This window comes from Hydra vulgaris, chromosome 06 (assembly GCF_038396675.1).
Source record: "Hydra vulgaris chromosome 06, alternate assembly HydraT2T_AEP".
NCBI classification, from domain to species: Eukaryota; Metazoa; Cnidaria; class Hydrozoa; order Anthoathecata; family Hydridae; genus Hydra; species Hydra vulgaris.
This window is the reverse complement of record NC_088925.1, coordinates 920,654-940,706: the sequence shown is the minus strand read 5'-3', so window position 1 is coordinate 940,706 and position 20,053 is coordinate 920,654. Positions and strand designations below refer to the sequence as shown.

General features: G+C 26.5%; 1 protein-coding gene across 1 annotated transcript; it reads right to left on the bottom strand.

The window, feature by feature from the left end:
- Positions 1-461: 461 nt before the first annotated feature.
- LOC100214388 (transmembrane protein 41A) lies at positions 462-18,191 on the bottom strand. The gene is made up of 5 exons (XM_065798916.1): positions 17,978-18,191; positions 8,380-8,536; positions 3,351-3,512; positions 3,100-3,238; positions 462-819 (listed from the first exon to the last, which is right to left on the bottom strand). Exons 1-5 carry the CDS (start codon positions 18,076-18,078, stop codon positions 644-646), a joined length of 735 nt encoding a protein of 244 aa, XP_065654988.1. The 5' UTR covers positions 18,079-18,191; the 3' UTR covers positions 462-643.
- Positions 18,192-20,053: the final 1,862 nt, after the last annotated feature.

Below are 20,053 nucleotides of genomic sequence, written 5' to 3'. Positions count from 1 at the left end.
ATATAAACTTTATATAGTTTCAAAAATTTTAGTCATAAAAATTAATTTTTTCTATCTTGCATTACTAATTATAACAAATTGTTGAAATATTTTGTTAAAAGTTTCAAACATTTTCATTACCAAATAGTGTTATGAACAGTATATGTTACTATAATCATTACCAAAAAGTTTCAATGTCAGCCATCACTTACATTTTGTTAGCGTGAACATTGAGATTTAAACCAACAGCATTTATAATTTCAGGATCAAAACATAAAACTTTTTTAAAGAAATTAAAAACTAAATGATGTTACTCATAGTTGCTAGATGTCTCAATGTCAACATTTGAAAATTATGTTTTTCATTCAACAAATAAAAACAGTTGATTACTTAAACATAACTAGGTTTATTTTAAGCATATTTAAATCATTTTTAAACATAACCTTTAAGTGTTTATAACAAATTTAAAAATAAATTCAAAATTAAATTAATATTTTGTTTATTTAATGAAATTAAAAAATTAATGTAAACCTACAGTTATGTAAAACCTGTACAAAATATATAACAATTAAAACACTTTAACCATGTTTTTAAAAGCCTAATAAAACTTATACCATCTATCAAAACTTTATTATCTACCAAACTATGTACACAAAAAAATATTTTATTTTAAAGTTTTCTCCATTTTCCAATGTTTGGTAACAAAACCTGTCAGTGCAAAAACAGCAGCAAGTGCAAGAAGTTTCACCATTACAGACAGTGTAAAAACTTCTGACATATCATTTACTTGAGAAAGCATGCAGCCAGTTTGACAGCATATAAAATTGTAAGGAAGAAGACCTAAAAAAAATATTGGTCTATAAAAACTAAATTTAACAAAGAAAAAAATGTATTAAAAAAATATTTGAAACAGGTGAAATTTATAACAATAGAGAAATTTATCATTGCTAAACACTTAACTATCAACATAAGTTCAAAACATTAACATATCATTTAAATTAACAAACTCACAAAAAGCAGAGTGGAAATATTCCATATTAGGTTATTATTTATAATGCATATAATTTTTTATTTTAATTAATTTAACTCCATAAGGGTCCAGAGGAGGCAACTGTTTCTTTTCTGTAATAAATCCACTTGATGTATTCCTTCTAACTTTCAACAAATAAACTACATTAGATGGAAATCAAAAATCATCTAACATTGTGTCTTATTTATTAAAGTCAGTGAAAAAATATCTTTCAAATAAAAAATATCGACAACATAATATATGATAGTATAAATTGCTAAAACATATTATGTGGTAGAAATTTATTTTTATCATAAAAAAATATTAAATAATGAATATCAAGTTGTATGTTTGACCACCAAAATAAATCTAGCCTTTATTTGTAAAAGACATTTTCAATGAACTCAAGAAATCTGGACAACTTTAATGAAAACATATGAACATTAGTGTGACACAATTATAAATAATATTGGATGTAAAAAAGGAGTTGTTATTCACTTACAACAACTTTTTCAAAAAAGGTTGTTAGAGCCATGTTTTGGATCTAGCATTAAAGTATATACTTGATTTATTATTATTAGCATTTATTATTAATAATATTATTATTTAATATCATTATTAGCATTAAAGCATGTACTTGACTTGAATACATAACCATTGTAAAACACACGTTTTTATGACTTGAATACCTAAACCATTGCTTAACACACGTTTTTATGACTTTTTTGATAATACTATTAACAAATACCATTCCATTTAAACAAATTAGTGCTAAGCATACAAATTTTAATAAAACTACAGACTTGTCCATATATCCATAGGCTTCCAAATCAAAACCTTTCTTCAAAGTATTGCACTAAATGGAATTCAAATACTACATACTCTGGTGAACTTTTTTATACTAACCCCCTTTTTTTATAATTATAAAAAAAGGGGGCTAGTATACTTATCTTTTGAGGTTACAGGGCCAATACAGTCAAGGAAAGCTACTTCTTTTTTCTTTTTTAAATCACTGTTATAACCTTAGCTCAACCTTTAAACTTTAAAAAACAAAAGTCTTGAAAAACAAAGCCACTGAAAAGCCACATGCAGAAACAAGTCAAGCACAGTACTACCAGAGACATGGTGGAGATCGAACTTAAAACTTCTTGTTTACAAAGTGAATGCCCTACTACTACACCATTAAACCAATACACCACTACGACTATTAAAACCAGTAAAAAATTATATATATGAAATTTTATACTCACTATATGAGTATCAGAATCTCCAACCAACATCTTAACCCAAGTGTTTATACTGAAGTACTAACTGCTATCTCAGCCTTGGTTATCCAACCAACATCTTAACCTAAATGTTTATATTGAAGTACTGACTGCTATCTCAGTCATATAAAGAGTCATATAAAGAGCTTCAATGCTTTTTGGTTCTCAAAAAGCATTGAAGCTCTTTATAAGACATAAATGATGTTCCTCAGTATAAAAATTGTTGCACAAAGAGCTATTTTGAACCTTGATTTCAAACTTGTTAATACAAATAAAATGTAATAAATGTCTTACAAAATTATAATTAAAATTATAAACTATCATTAATAATCTGTACTAATGATACAGTTTATTCTTTAATGTAAGTCTATTTCAATTTGATTTTTAACATTTCAGGCTGACTGTTATAGCTAAGCGTACTTTTAAAGGCTTTCACAAATTTTGTAACAGAATTATAGATTGGTGCACTTTCAATGACCCAGCACTAAAAGATGATTTTAGTGCTGGGTCATTCACCAGAATAAAAGCTCTAGGTAAGGGTAAACAGAATTATAGATTGATGCACTTTCAATAACTCAGCACTAAAAAATGATTTTAGTGCTGGGTCATTCACCAGAATAAAAGCTCTAGGTAATTGTACAACAAGGTAATATAAATTAATATAAAGTAATAATACAACATTTATTTATATTTAAGACCCCTGGCTTTAAAAAATTTAAATCAAAACCTTAGTATAGGTATTCTAGAATCAAAAAAATGTTTTTAAACACACATTGGCATTATTAGCAGGTGACTGCACTTTAATTTGTAATAACAATATGAAAAATTTAAACAACAAACAGTTACCAATAAGAACAGAAAAAAAGAAATATGGTAATGGAATTCCAATAACTGGTGAAACCATGTTTAAAAACCAATTTGGAGACATAGGAAATAACCGAAGACATAACAAAAAAAAGAATATTCCATCTTGATTATTTTTAAGCTGAAAAAGAAATATTTATTTAACAAAAATAATGAAGAGAAATGGTAAATTAAATCAAAATTTCAAAATAATAATAAAATTAAAAGAATTTTAATTGAAAAGCAATAATTACCTTTTCTTGAAATGCATATACCTTTAAGGGGAAAAAATGCATAAGAATACTTTTACCAAAAATCATAGATAAAGTATAACACAAACTTGCTCCAAATGCTGAGAGTAAGCTTGTCATTAGAACTGACTTCCATAAACCAAATAATGCTCCTGCCAGCAAGTTCTACATTTACAAAATGTTAAAAATTGTAACTTTTAAAAACAAAATTTAAAAACTTTACTTAGTATAGAAAGCCACAAAATTACTAATCCAACACAAAATAAATTTGTGATATTTGATAACACAAAATCACTAATCCAGATATTTGGTGTCCAGGAGCTTCAAAAGTTTAAGAAACTTATGAATTTGTCCGGGGGAAAAAATTAAGACAATTGGGTCAGAGGAACTTAACAATTTTAAACATGGAATCTTATGTATAATGGTGGTCAGAGGCTTAGGGACTTTAGGGAATTTGTTTTCTAATGTAGTACATAAGTCTTTTCATATTGAGTTCCTGGGCACTGAATATAAAAAATAAATAATGATTTTCACAACTCAGGGCTCAAATTAACGAAAAAAAATCTAATCGCAGAAAAATCCCCCACCCCCTCCTCATCCCTGGTGCCGCTTTACAGTAATGGGGGGTGGGGGATCGCATTAGTATAAAATTGTATCTTTTGTACATTAGTTCGTAATTGTTATTTTTTTTTAACATTTTATCTCTCATATTTAAATATTATCTTATAAGTTTCTCGTTTGGCAGAGTTTAAAATAGTGTAAGCTACTATAATAATTTACAGCTTAAGTTATAATTTAAAGTTTAGGTTGCAGTTATAGTGTAATAAGCAATTTATTTAATGCTATTAAGAAGATACTTTAAGTAATTTTACTTAACGTGATACTTAAAAAAGTGAAAGTAAAAAAGTAAGAGTAAAAATGCAAGTATTACAAAATTTTAATCACTTCAATTAATCAGAAAACTATTTAATATTATCATGCTGACCATACACATGTTATTTTTAAAGAGTATTTAATTGTCATTCTAAAAAGCTATAAAACAAACTGCAAAGTTATTTTATCAATATAAAGAGCTTGTGTTAATGCAAAACAACTTAGTGACGTTGTTTTATACTGTTTTATACAGTTTATAACCTTAATAACATATCGCATTTAAAATAAAACAAAGTAAATAAATAGAATTGTTCTAACTAATAAATTAAAACATTGTCATGAAAATTCAACTTCCTATTTATGCAAAAACATGTCTTTAGACGAGTCTATAATTTATAGACCAAACAGGTAAGATCAAAGCAAAAAAACATGTCTTTAGACGAGTCTATAATCTATAGACCAAACAGGTAAGATTAAAGCAAAAAAACATTAGATACCATTAGATAGTTTTTTATAACTTATTATTTCTTGATCTAGAATACTATTAAAAATTTAAGTATAATTTAGTTTTTCATTCAAATGGTTTTTAATTTTGTTTTCATTCATTTTTTTCATTCAAATTGTTTTGCAATAAAAAGTGAAACAAAAAAATTTGGTTTAAGAAATCGAATTATATTTCCTTAAGTTTGAGAATATGCTTAAATTATTTTTTTAGAAAAAAATTTCTTTGAACAGTAATAAAATAATTTATTAATTTCAATTTAAATTTTTTATAATTTAATTTTTATTTAACTATTGCAATTATTGCAATTATATTATGTGTTAACAACATATAAGATATAAATGTAAACATTTATATGGCTTATTTTTGCGAGTGTTTGAGTAAATTTAATAGTTAGGTAAATGTAAGTTACTGTAGTAACTTAGCTGGTTGTTTTGATTTAGTTTAGGTAAATTTACTGTGTATATAAGGTAAATTTACTGTGATGTATTTTAACCATTCAGTAAATTAAATTAAATTTAAGTTTAAAATAAAATTGGCTTCCATGCAGTGATTTAAAGTAATTTAAATTCAAAAGCGCTTTATGTTGAATAAAATCTCCACGCAAAAGTGACATCTATTAAAGAGATAAATTTAGCACAACATACTTTATGACCTTTAATAAAAAATTTAACCAAAATATTACTTTTAAGAATGGCCAAAAAAAAAAAAGATAAACAAGAAAAGATAAAAGATTAAAAAAAAAAAAAAAAAAAAAACTAACAAATTGCGAAAATATCTTTTTAAGAAAAAACTAATTGCAAAGGTGTGAAAAGAAATTGCGACTCGCAATCACGCTTAATTCGAACCCTGCAACTGTTTTTAATTTTCATTGTTCTAAAACTTTGTTCCAGTAGAATTTTTAAAAACCACTTAAGAGAAAAACCTAATAAAGCTAATCTTTTTTTATTTTAGAATCAAAAAAATTTATAGATAATAGTTTTAAATAATGTATAGATAATAGTTTTAATGCATAAATTATACTTTTAATGTATAGATTAGTTTTAATGCATAAATTATAATTTTACAAATTATTATCAAAAGTTTAAACTATTTAATAATAAATATCTAATATTAACTATTTTAATATATAAAAAAGAAGAGAATATTAAATCTTTTCTAAATAAAAATGTATCTTTAAATATATAAAAAATAACTATGCTGTTAACTTACAGTTTTTAGTTACAATTAGTACAAGAATAATTGTGCAAGACTGTTTAAAAAGTTTACATAAAATACAGCGTACAGTTATTAAAAAAGTTTATATCTTATAAATTGCTCCTTATATATATATTTACACTTTGTTTTAAAATGAAGTGCACATAGTATAAACATAAACAAAAAATAAATATATGACTTGTTTATGTTTATACATAGTATAAACATAAACAAAAAAGTACAAGAAAAGTCAAAAAAATACTTCAGATCTGTATTAATTAGCTTAATAAAAAAACTTATAAGTTAAAAATTAACAAGTACAATTTTATAAAAAGTCTACATAAAATACAAATGCCATAACAATAATATTATGTAAATGTATAAAGGTTCAGTTTTAGGACCACGTCCATTTCTTCTTTTTATTAATTACTTAAATACTCCTTTTAAATTTGCAACTGCTTACCATTTTGCTGATGATACTAACATGCTACTGGTTGACAAATCACTCAAAAAAATCAACAAATATATTAATCATAATCTTGGAAATCTTGTTCAGTGACTTCATTCTAATAAACTTTCTCTCAACTCTAGCAAAACAGAGTTGATCATCTTTAAATCCAATCTGGCACCAATTAACAAGCACTTAAATTTCAGACTAAGCGGACAAAAAAATTATCCTTCAGACTCTATTAAGTATCTTGGGATTAAAATTGATTCTTGTCTTTCTTTCTTTCTTTTCATGGCTATCTAAATGACTTAGTAATGAAACTCAGCAGATCTAATGGAATGCTAGATAAAATCCACCATTATGTAAATCTAGAAACTCTGCTAAATATATATCATGCTATTTTTGGGTCCCATCTAAGATCTGCATGTCAAGTATGGGGACAATCCCATAAACAAACCTTTTTAAGGCTGTCCCATCTTTAAAATAAAGCCTTGAAAATAATATATTTTCAGTATAATAACTTTTAATCTAATGTGCTATACCTAATCTAGAATATATTTAAATTAAGCAACCTTATGGTATTCCTTAACAGCCAATTTGTCTGCAATTACCATCACAAAAACTTTCCCTTATTATTCAATAATTTCTTTACAAGTAGAAATTGTCACTATCCTCTTCGCTCCATCAATAGCTTTACTTAATTATTCCAAAACACCACTCTGCTAAATACAGAAATAAATCCACTAAATACCAATATATTAGCTTATGGAACAAAGCTCATGATCTAAAATTTTATAATTCAATATCTGAATTCAAAACCAAACTTTTTAATTATTTGTTAAAAAAATACAATTAAATATTTCTACAAATTAATATTGAAATTCTTTATTATATTAATTATTCTAATAATTCATGATCCTTTAGTTTTAACATTTTGAAATTCTATATCGATCTACATCTAATTACTCTGGTTTTATATCTGCCATTATTAAAACTTTTGTTAAATTTTTCATATTAATATTAATATTAGTACTAATATTTTGACATTCTTTCGTTTTCTATTTATTTATCTCTTATCATTTGACTATTCTCTACTTCATACTAAAACTTTGTTATTGTTGTAATTATTTTTAATGACAGCAAAAACTAAATTTTTGTTACTACTGTTATTGTCTTTATTTTTGAAATTCTCCTTCTATTATAATTGTTACTATTGTTATTATTATTATTTTTGTTGTTGTTGTTGTTATTATTGTTCTCATTACTATTATTATTATTATTATTATTATTATTATTATTATTATTATTATTATTATTACAATTAGTATTATTGATATCAGTTATTATTACTATTTTCATCATTGTCTATAACGTTATGTTGTATATTCAGGTATTTACTTTATATTAGTACTTGGACTACTGTAAATTTCCTTGAAATGTTATAACTAATTTCGAAATATATTTGATTTGATATAAAATAAGAAATTAATGCAAAAGAATTTGAACTTTTTGTATAAATTTACAATATTATTAATAATTATAATATTAACTAATTAGTTATACAAGACTTAGCAACATTTAAATTCCAAAGAAAACCTACAGAGATAAAAGATTTTTAAAAATTATTTTAAATTCTGTAGTAGGTAATGTAGTCTATCACTGTAGTCTTTCATGAAAGTGAGATTCTCTTTCATGAAAGTGAGATTCTCTTTTCATGAAATTGAGATTCTTCTGTGATAAATTTCTGTACACTTGATTTACCATTTATAATGTAAAAATGCCTGTAAAAACACTATTCTGAACTATAAAAACATTGTTCTAGAATATAAAAACAATTCTTGAACAAGTTTAAAAACAACTTTTCCAGACCATAAGTCTTAAATCATAATAAATATTGTATATAATATAATAATAAAAATAATCATTATATTATATATAATAATAAAAATAATCATTATATTATATATAATATAATAATACAAATATAATTAAGTTATATATTACATTCATACCATAAATACAGATCCAGGAATCGCAAATGCTTGCTTGTATAGGTATCCAGAACAAAAAAGTAACAAAACAATCAAGTAGTTTTCATCTATGTAATGTTTTAGATAGCGCTCTATATCTTTAAGTTGTTCAAGATTACTTGGAAATGAAAAAACATAGCTGAAAAGTAAAATTAAAAATAAGATTACTTAAGCAAAGGCAATATGTATGATAAATGTAAGCTTTATGCAGGTTGCACATGTTCACTATATAAGTAGTATGTATTTAATTTATGTTGCTTACATAAGCTGTATTTATGTTGCTAATGTAAACTGTATGTAAGCTGTGTATTAACTAGAATCTAGATAATCTGTACGAATCTTGGTTTATCATCTTGTATCGATGTGATACCTTACAATATCGATATCGAGATTGTGTGATACTGGTATCGAAAAAAGTGGTTATGTTGGTATCATTTGGTACCGATACCAATTTCAGTAGTATCATTTGGTGTTGCAGGTCCGGTCTTCATTAGAATTAGCATTTTAATTTTATAAATAAATTAGTTATTTGAAATAGTTAATTTATGTAATAATTGAGATATAGGGGAGAGTGGGGAGAAGTGAGACAAAAGTTTCAACAAATAAGGCATCATTTCGTGCACTGATTCCATCCCCTAAGTTGACAGCAGGTTACAATAAAATATAAACTTTACAATGTGATATTTTTAATTTTTGAGGAATTGTGCTACTTGTGTAAAGTAAGACAGCCAGGAGATGAAATAGGAAAAGCGAGTAATTAACAATTGTTAAGGGGTAAACAGATTCTATCTGTTGACCAGCCTCACACCCCTTCTTCATCTATTAGGCTGGCGCAGATGTATTTTTAATACATTGTTTCCAGTTTAGGATGTTGAATGTTGGATCTTCTTGACTCAATGCATGGGTTTTACTTGTGTCTCTGTTTTTATTACTAGGCAACTCATTCTATTATCTCCTAATGAGGGAACAGCTCTAAAACTCAGTTTTATGGTTCGGAGGCCGGCTGGTAGTCAGGTTTCCCGAACTCTGTGGTAGCTCTCAGAGAGGCTGATTCCATCAACAGCTGAAAAATATCAAAGTATTAACAGTGCCTTGTTGCGCATGGATGGTGTCCCTGTTTGTACTTTTGGTGTGCATTGCTGAGGCCACATTTGGAGCCCTTTGTTACGGCTTAGGGTTTATTAGTAGTAATGAGGCAATTGCTTGGGCTATTAAACGACGTTCTGAGTACTATCTATGCTTTGAGTCAAGTTCTTCAATCTAATTTAAAAATGAATAAAGTACCAAAAACTATAAAACACAAAAAACCATTGTCATCACCAAGTTCTCTAAACCTATCATTCACTAATATTCGTGGTCTTCAAAGTAACTTTTCTTTTGTTGAGTCTAATCTCTTGCAAAGTTCACTAGACCTACTTGCTTTTTGTGAGACTAATTTGAGTTTGGCTGTCTCATCTTGTGATCTTAGTGTTGATGGTTATCTTCCTCTAATTCGTAAAGACTCCAATACTCACATGCTTGGCCTCGGCATTTACATTCGTAAGAATTCACCCATTTGTCGTGAAACTAAGTTTGAATCCACAGACTATTCTTTCATGTGCTTTCGTTTAGCACCACTTCACTCTATTGCCTTTCTCTTTGTTCTATATCGCTCTCCTTCATCTTAAAACCGCACTCTTTTTGACGTTACTTCTGATCATATTGACCAAGCCCTCTCTCTTTATCCATCAGCTAATATAGTTGTTGTCGGTGACTTTAAGCCAATAATAAAGCTTTTTTTCAGCCAATCATTATCGCAATAATTTAGATCTTCCTATATTTATGAACGGTGATGTGCTCGATGAGTCACCTACTCTTCATCTTTTAGGATTAACTCTTACTTCCGATCTTTCTTGGAAACCATATATCAAATCAGTTGCAAAATTAGCATCTGCTAACATAGTTGGACCTACTCTTACAGCCAACCTCCAAACATTATCACATCATCGTAATGTTGCTTCTCTTTCTCTTTTCTACAAATACTATAATGGGCACTGCTCTAAAGAACTAGCGTCTCTTGTGCCATCTACTAAAATTCATTCTCGTGTTACTCGTCATTCAATTAAGTGTCATCCTTTTTCTGTAACTTCCTAAGTTCTCCAAAAATGCTTATTCGTCTAGTTTTTTTCCTTGAACATCAGTTCTTTAGTTTTCGCTTCCTTCATCTTGCTTTTCTGATTCATATAATTTGCAATCTTTTAAGTCGTCCATTAATCGTTATCTTGCTCTACAATCTTCATCTTTTCTCTTTCAGTAATTTCCAACTTTAATTAGTGGCTGCTTGCAGCCTTGTTGGAAGCAAAGATGTTAAAAAAAAAAAATTATTTTAAATTAAAAACTATTAAATTTGTAAACCACATAATCCAAAAAAACATCAAAATATTCAAGAGGTTTCTGCAAAATATTTACACAAAAGTAGAAATAAAAACACAAACAATTCTATTGCTTTTAAATAACAACTTCTAACGATTGTTAATACACATTTTTTTAATATAAAGTAAATGTTTATATTTTAAGGCAACTTAAATAAATGAAACTATTGAAACTACTGGCTGTTTAAATAACAATTATAGTATTTTAAAGGACATTCTTTAGAAAAAAAGAAAAACAGTTTTTACAAGCTCTTGTGTTGCATATCTAAATTAGACTAATTGGTCTTGATCTGGCCTTGGGAGAAATAGGAGATTAATTAATTTTCTTCGTCTAACTTCACCTCTCAAAAAATTGTATCAAAAAAGACGGGGTACTTATCAAAAAGGTCCCACACGCAGGAAAAGATGTAGCAGAACAAATCCAGTCGAATACAGGCCAATATCGCTCACTTCTGCTCCATGCAAACTTATGGAAAAAATAGTTGGACAAGTCATAATTGATCATTTGGTAAATAACAAATTGTTTTCCAAAACTCAACATGGTTTTGTTTCAAAAAAGACTTGCATCACAAATCTTTTAGAAACAACGACTCATAGCAAGTCAAAGAAAAAACCAGTCAACCTAACTTTTCTTGACTTTTCAAAGACATTCGATAAAGTTTCGCATGTAAGATTGCTGTTAAAGCTTAAAATGAATGGTATAAATGGCAACCTTCTGAACTAGATGCCTTCTTAAAAAACTGCAAGCAGCATGTTATACTTGTAGATTCAAAATCTGATTGGATTGATGTAACTAGTGGGGTTCCCTAAGGTTCTGTGTTAGGACTAACACTCTTTGTCATATTTCTTAATGACCTGCCAATTCATGTCAAATCAGCCATTTGCAAAATGTATGCAGATGACATAAAGCTCATGAAAATTGTTGAAAGTGATGAAGACTGAGCAAGTTTACAATCCGACTAGACAAGAAAGTTAATTGGACGCATTTCTGACCAATGGAGTTAAATTTAAAAAAATATAAAGTTATGCATGTAAACTCTGGAACAATAAAATTTGATTATATTATGGATGAAATCAAAAATGATGGTACAACCAATAGAGTAACTTTAGAAGTCACAAATTCCAATAAAGATCTTGGAATTCAAATCTCTGAGAATCTTAAATATGCTCAACAGTGCAATAAAGCTGCAAACAAATATAATTTAACTAATAAATAACATTTAACTCGTTTTGTGTTAACTAATATTATTGCGGCTATATGGAAATATATATATGAAGAATAAAGACAACAAAACTCAATGTAAAATCATGAAATTAACCACCCTTGAAGAAAAGCAGAAAAGAGGTGATCTTATTCAAAAATATAAGCTTCTCAACAATTTAATTTACCTAATTAATTTGCACGTAATGCCTTGCAGCATAGTACCTAGAGCTCAACATTGAATCAGATTTCATCACGAGATTATCAGGAACTGCGAAATCAGACATGAATTTTATAACAACTGTGTAGTCAATGACTGGAATGCTTTGCTAGATAACGTCATTGAGGCAACATCAGTTGATAAATTTAAACAACTACTAGACAGTTTTCAGTCTTGTAGTTAATACAACTCATCATTTACCATAAACGCCACACAAAAGTCGCCAGTATACGAGTTGGGAATAGATGCGTATACTCAGCTTATGATGAGTTTAACAAGGCTGTGGCTTTGTGTAACTTAATTAACTAACTTATTAAAAAAATAAAAAATAAAAATAAACATTCCCTTATAGTAATAATAAAAAAGAAGTTAAATAACATTTAACTCGTTTTGTGTTAACTAATATTATTGCGGCTATATGGAAATATATGAAAAATAAAGACAACAAAACTCAATGTAAAATCATGAAATTAACCATCCTTGAAGAAAAACAGAAAAGAGGTGATTTTATTCAAAAATATAAGCTTCTCAACAATTTAAACCTAATTGATTGGCATGTAATGCCTTGCAGCATAGTACCCAGCAAAAAAAATTAAATGATCTGGTTGCGAATCAGCAAATGAAATAACTTATAAGCAAGGGTTGAAAGCTGATAGATACTCCTTAGAAACAATAGTTAAAAACCTTGATGAGTTTCTTGAAAAGTTAACAAACAACTTATATGAACTCACAAAATATAATTATGTCAGCAAATCTCAGACATTCATGCTTTCAGGTTTTTCAATGTATTATATAAATGGATTATGCTAAAAAATTTTCATTTGTCATAGGATAAAGTTTAGGGATAATATTTTTCTAAAAATCAGGCAACTCTTCATCTATTTGCTGTATATGTGAGATCTTTAAATGGAAAACTGACCCTAGAAAGCAAACATTATCGCGTTATATCAGACAATCTGATTCACAATACTGAGGCAGTCTTCAGTTATGTTTCAAAAATCGTATTTATTCTGAAAGAATTATATACACAAATTCAGAAGATTCAATATTTCACTGATGGTGCAGGCAGCCAGTATAAAAATAGGTAGGTTAATTTTTTACTTAACATCATTTAAAAAATTCTGATTAACTAATTTTAAACAAACCATATTCGGCTATGGAATGATGTTTTTCAAATTTGCTATAGAATAATTAGGATATTAATTTTTTTATCAAGTTTATTTTTTTATGAATATAATTTTTCTTAATATATTATAGGTTTAATTTGAAAAACCATTGTTTTCATGAAAATGACTGCGGGCTGATAGCAGAATGACATTTTTTTTGGCACCACACAGAAAAAGTGATCGAGTAGGTGGTATAGTGAAAAGAGTAATTAATAACCTGTCCCTCCAAAGGCCGAATGGAAATCAAATTTTGACACCAAAGGACAAGTTTTTAGTTGCAAAAGAAAATTTTAAAAACATCAGGTATAGCACATTGTTGTCTAAGTGCATGTGAATTTTGGCTATGATTTTTTTTCAAATAATAGACGTCTTGTATTCGATATCGCTACGGACTTTTAATTGAAATAAAGAAAATAGCTTATATCAGTTATAAAAAGTCAATCCTAATAAAACAAATTTTGAACTTTTTGCTATAAACGTTTTTTAAAAGGAAAATTGTAGAGAAAATGGCATTTTAAAACAAGAGCTTACTAAATAAATTTAGTTCTTGGATTATAAGATTAATGTTAAAACTTATTTTTAGATTTGTCTATATTTCTGAAAACAAAACAGCTTCTATATTTCTGAAAACAAAACAACTCAAGTACTTGCTAAATGATTTGAGAATGTTCCTGCTATTAAAGGAACTAGCTCATATCATTGTTTCTCACATCATGTTGTTTAAAAGCTTATGTAACATCAATGAGCACAACATTTGACAATTTTCACATGCTGGAAGATATTTGCATTAATACACAAAAGTCAGTTAATGTTGACATCAATATTGCTGCTTGGGTATTAGCGCATTATTTTGGTTAATTTTTACCTGGAAAGGTAAAAGATGTTAAAGGTGACTATATATCTGTCAGCTGTTTACATAAAGCTTGAAATTATTTCAGATATCCAAAAACACCAGATATCCATTGGTATCCAGTTAGTGACGTTATTGCCACATTACATGAGTCTGAGCCCCAAAACACAATTGGGTTTTACTAGTATCTAATTAAAAAAAAAATTAAAAAAATTAAACTGTATTAATTATTTTGAATTAGTTACTAATTATCAATTAAAAAGTAAAAACTAAACCTAATAATTTAAGCGGTTTCTAACAAGTTTTGATTTTTTCCTTTATTAATCATTATTTATTTTTATTATAGAATTTATTATATATTTTAAGCCCCCTGATGTATCATGAATATCCCCTTGATATATTATGAAAGTCTTATTAAAAAATGTTCAACATTAATTTTGTAAAAAACCAAAGGTCTTGACTTTGAGATATAACACTCCTTAATTGTGTAAATTATGTTTAAAGTATCGCTATTTAACAATAAACTAGGTTTTAATTAGTTATTGCCCCTTTATTTGTGAGCCAACCCGGGTTAAAAGCCAGATCAGCATAGGGGCAATCAATCATATCTTTCATTTTTTTAAGAAACAACTTTTAATCAGTTGCACCCACTGAAAATGCTATTAGGCAGGTTGGGGGACACTGGTTTCCAATAATGTGTTCAACCCTTGATAATTGAAAAGTAGGGTTATTTTAAAATGCTGCCATTTTTGTTGTGAATGCAACAACTAAAAAATGTTTGCATTTTAAGATAGTTGGATCTTATGAATGAATACAAAGTGTTAAAAAAATTATGAGCATCTCAAAATGGCTAAAAATGGGATTTTTTTGGCAAATGGACAATACAATTTTAGATATATTTCAGTTCTAAACTGCAACAAGTGGCTTATTGTTTGCCTATTTATTGCAAATAGTGGTAGCTAACCAGAAAACTAAACTGTAAGGACTTGTTGATGAATAGAAAAATACTACAGTTAACTTTATTTTGGCCTTTTTAGCATTAGAACTCTTATATGTTGTCCGAAAGTTTTTTCCATATTTTGTTGACAAAAAGTAAAAATTAAAATGCAAGACCGGAATTTTTTTTTTTTTAATTGATAGTCTGCCTGCCCCAACCAAACCCTCAGTCAATGTAGCAGCACTCCCTTGCGGGTCAGGCTAAAAGATAGTAGATGTAGCAGCACTCCGTTGCAAGTCAGGCTATTTGTCAGTCGATATAGCAGCACTCCTTTGCGAGTCAGGCTATAAGATAGTCAATGTAGCAACACTCCGCGCATGATTTACAGTAAAAAAAAAAAAATTGAAACATTTTATTAAAAAAATTAAAAATAAAAATATTTTATTAAAAAAAATAAAAATTAAAACATTGTTTATATTATTAAAAACATTCAGAATGTTTTAAAAACATTCAGAATGTTTTAAAAACATTCAGAATGTTTTTAAAAACATTCTGGTCAAATAAATTTGCGTTTTTGTGGTTTTTTTAAAAAACGATTAATTTGTAATTAAATTAATAGTTTTGACTTTCGTCCAACACGCAAATGTTGGACGAAAGTCAAAAGTAATTAAAAGTGACGTATGTGTTGGCGTAAGAACCATTTTTTTCCATCCGTGCTTCCCAAATGCAACAAACTATAGAACTATATATATATATATATATATATATATATATATATATATATATATATATATATATATATATATATATAAACAATCTTAAAATATATATATAAATCTTAAAATATATATGTAAACAATCTTAAAATGTATTTTACAAATATATATATCAGTCATGTACACTTGGATTTCGGTTGGTTGTCCGGCGGGTGACTTAAAGTAATAATTTAGCTAATTTTGGTGGCCGGCCAATATTTTAAGTAATCCGTAATCATGAAAAAAAAAGTTTATTTATGCTTAAACAAGTTTTTTAAAGTGTATTTTTCACTTAAAATAAAATTACATTTTCATATTTGATGAATATAAAATTATGAAAAAGATTATTTTTATTAAAGATTATTTTTTTAACTTCAGGCTTTAGGATATGATATGAGTTATATTTATTGTAAGAAAATTATTGATGGATTTATAAAGTAGCGTTAAAAATGTCTTGGTATTTTTATTTGCGTCACGTTTTATGTAATTAAACTTAAAATGAATAAGAATTGTGACTTTAACGACTTTTTGAACTAGCGTTTTAAACATCTTCGTATTTTTATTGCGCACTCACTCTTTTAAAGAGAGAAAGAAAAGTATTTTTGAAATTAAACTTTGAATGAACAATAATGGAAAGATAAAATAGCTTTTAATCAAAGTTTTTTTTAAAGTTATTCTTTAAAATAAAAATGTATCATATTTAAATTATTTTTAATAATAAACAATAGAATGTTTACTATTATAGACCGTATAACAAAACTTTATAAAATTTTTATTATATTATTTAAAAAAAACATTTTCAACAAACATTTTAACAAAATTAAATAAAAAAAAGTTCATTATTTAATTAAAAGCGTTTGATAAATTTTAACATAAGAAATTTTCATAAATTTAAAAAAAAAAAAATTGTTATTTTCAAATTTTATACTTATTCAAACTTATTTTTTTTTCTCTTTAAAACATTCGTCTTATGGTTATTATTATTATTTTTTTTTTGAAGGGACAATCGTTCATGTTTGAATTTCTTAAAAGGATTTAAATTTACTTATTGAAGAGTTTTTTAAACGATTTACAAAATTACAAAATTAGATTTACAAAATTAAAAAATTAGATTAGGTTTTCGCTTTTTATAAAAAAATGTTTGTGCTACCTAAAACATTTTAGTTCAATTGGAGATTTTTGGCAAAATTGTAATTAAATGAAGATTATCGCTTTTCTGCTTTGTTTTTTTTTTATTTCCATTAAAATATTTCATTTTTATTTACCGTGAAACCTAATGCATTTTAACTATTTCTTATTAATTCCAAAAAAAATAATAGTATTTTCGGTTTAAGATTTTGTTTCCGTTTTAAGAATTGGCCTTTAGCAAATATCAGTATAATTTTGAAATTTACATATCTTATATTTATAGCACTAATATTAGCTTTGTTTTTAAAGTAAAATAAATAAAAGTTGGGCTTTTAAAGCATTTAATTATTGATCGTGTTATTTTTATTCACTTATAAAAGCTTGGTTCCTTTTGTAAAATATATAAAGACATTCTTCTACATAAAAATTAACTGCAAAGGAAAAACCCAAACATAACATTTATAATATAACATTTATAACTTGAGTTTAAGTTATTTGAAAGAACCTTTTTGTATTGATGTCATTTACTACAAAAAATACAAAAGCGCATTAATTAAGGGGGGTTCAATCTTTATATAGTTATAATTTTTGAACGCTGAAATATTTTATTCGGAAATTTAAAATTTTTCGATGAATATAAGTCTCGTAAAGAATAGTACAAAAAACATTTTATCAACTTGTTGCTCTCACATTTGGGGCAGGGGTGGCAAAAACTTTAGAGCTTTTTTGTTTCCTGGCTCCAATCATCGCAATTTTTTGCAAAGCATTCTTATTTGACATTAGAATAAACATGTAGATGTTTGAAGTTTGATCCATGTCTGGAAGTTAACTATCTCTAAAAGACCAAAAAATGCTCGATCTGCACCTGCATCAATGAAATAAAAAATTATTCATATTAAACAAAAAGAATACCTTGAATTTGATGCTGGAAGTAATCTTGTTAACTGGAAAATTAGATATGAAGAAAATCCAAATATGCTAATTAGTCCCAATAGAGCTAACAGTACATTCATTTTTTCTGGAGTCTTTTTAAAGCAAATAATGCACTCCTTATCCTGTCATTTTTAATTTTTATGTATGTTACAAAGTATTTATAAACATGAAAACTAAAATGAACAGAATAAAATGTATATAAAGTATGTATTAAATTACTATTAATATAATTATATAAATGTATATAATTATTAAATTACTATTAATTAAAATGATGTAAAATATAACTTTAAAGTATAGTTTTAAAAAATGACTAAAAATTACTAACTAGTTGGTTGATTTTTATTTTATGTTTTGTTTTATGTCTTTAAAGCTATATAAGAAAATCTGGAATTATCTTTATGCAACTATATATCTTAAATATATCTATGCAGTTAAATCTTGTGAGCTTGTATCTTAATATTATTAAACACATAAGACAGAAGAATTTCTCTTGGTGACATCATGCCATGAGGTCTGCATGCTGCAGTTCATTTTGCATAATAATGCACGCTGCTGTTGGATAGCCTGTATTATCAACAATTTGATCATCACAATTCAACTCAGTCATTAACTATGGTTTTGGTTGTCCATTCCCTTGTATGAACATGGAAAAGTCAACATGTTGAGTAACTTTGCTCTGTTGATACTTTTTTAAATTGTGGTATCAAATCAATTGTGTTTCTTGAGGGAGATAGCAGTTGATATTTATGCTTATCCAATGCCAAATTTGCTCGCAGTTAGTTCTATTAGCTTTTTATAATCAATTTCATATATATATATATATATATATATATATATATATATATATATATATAATATATATATATATATATATATATATATATATATATAACTATGAACGCATGTTTAGATAACATCTCTGATGCCACACTGAAATAGCCTGCTGTAAGGGTTTCAGTACATACACCGATCTTTTAGCCCCATGTCATAAAGTGTTGCTAAAGTGACTTTTTACTTATATAATTTCTATCACTTATTCATTATTCATTTTTATTTCATTGCCTTTAATTTATTACTTAATTTATTAATTTATTCAATACTTAAATTTTATATATCTCCTTATAAAGTGGTTTATATAAGATAAAAATTTTCCTAATAATCAATTCTTAATTAGCTTTGTAATAAAAATTTTAGATTTTATTTATATTATTTATATTATATTTATATTAGATTCTTTATTATTACTTATACTTATATTTATATTAGATTCTTTATTATTACTTATACTTATATTAGACTCTTTATTATTAGAGCATTAGTGATAAGGAAAATTAGTTTAATTTCTAAAAATAAAAATAGAGAAAACTAGTTTTTTTTTGGCTCAAAAAATAATGGTGAAAAATATGTGTTTTTAAGAAAGGCTAAGGAACTACTTTTAAGATAAAATTGACAATAAAATCAAAGTTAATTTTTCATTATTAGAATAAAACAATTTACTTAGTAGAGTGGAAATAAACAAGAGTTATTTGTAAATACTTGGATCACTTAAATTTTTATCAAGAATGGTTTTTGGTAACAAATCCTTTAGTGAGACATCATTGTCTGAACTAAGTTCAGTTAGTTTTCTAGCTTGACGCTGCTCGATTGCACTGGGTATTTGTCGCATACCACGTTTCCGGTCAGAAAAATAATATTCTGTTACATAACCAATAGATCCAGCAACAAAAGCGATTGGAAGTATTATGTACGGAGAATATCTTTGTACAGAGCTTCGAATTAGTAACCACCACATACAATTATTTTCTTTAAAAAAAGGACAAAACAATATATCATTGGGCTTAATATGTTTTAGTAACATAAACTAAAAAATAGTTTTTATTTTACTGATTTTAGTTTAAACTCGAAAAATAAAATAACTTGACTTAAAATTACTATATTACTTAGAATATAAGTTTTTTGTTTCATTAAACTATATTAGTTTTCTGCTTAATTTATATAGAAAAAAAATTATTGATAATATTGAATAAAACTAATTGTAATTATTAGTTGAAC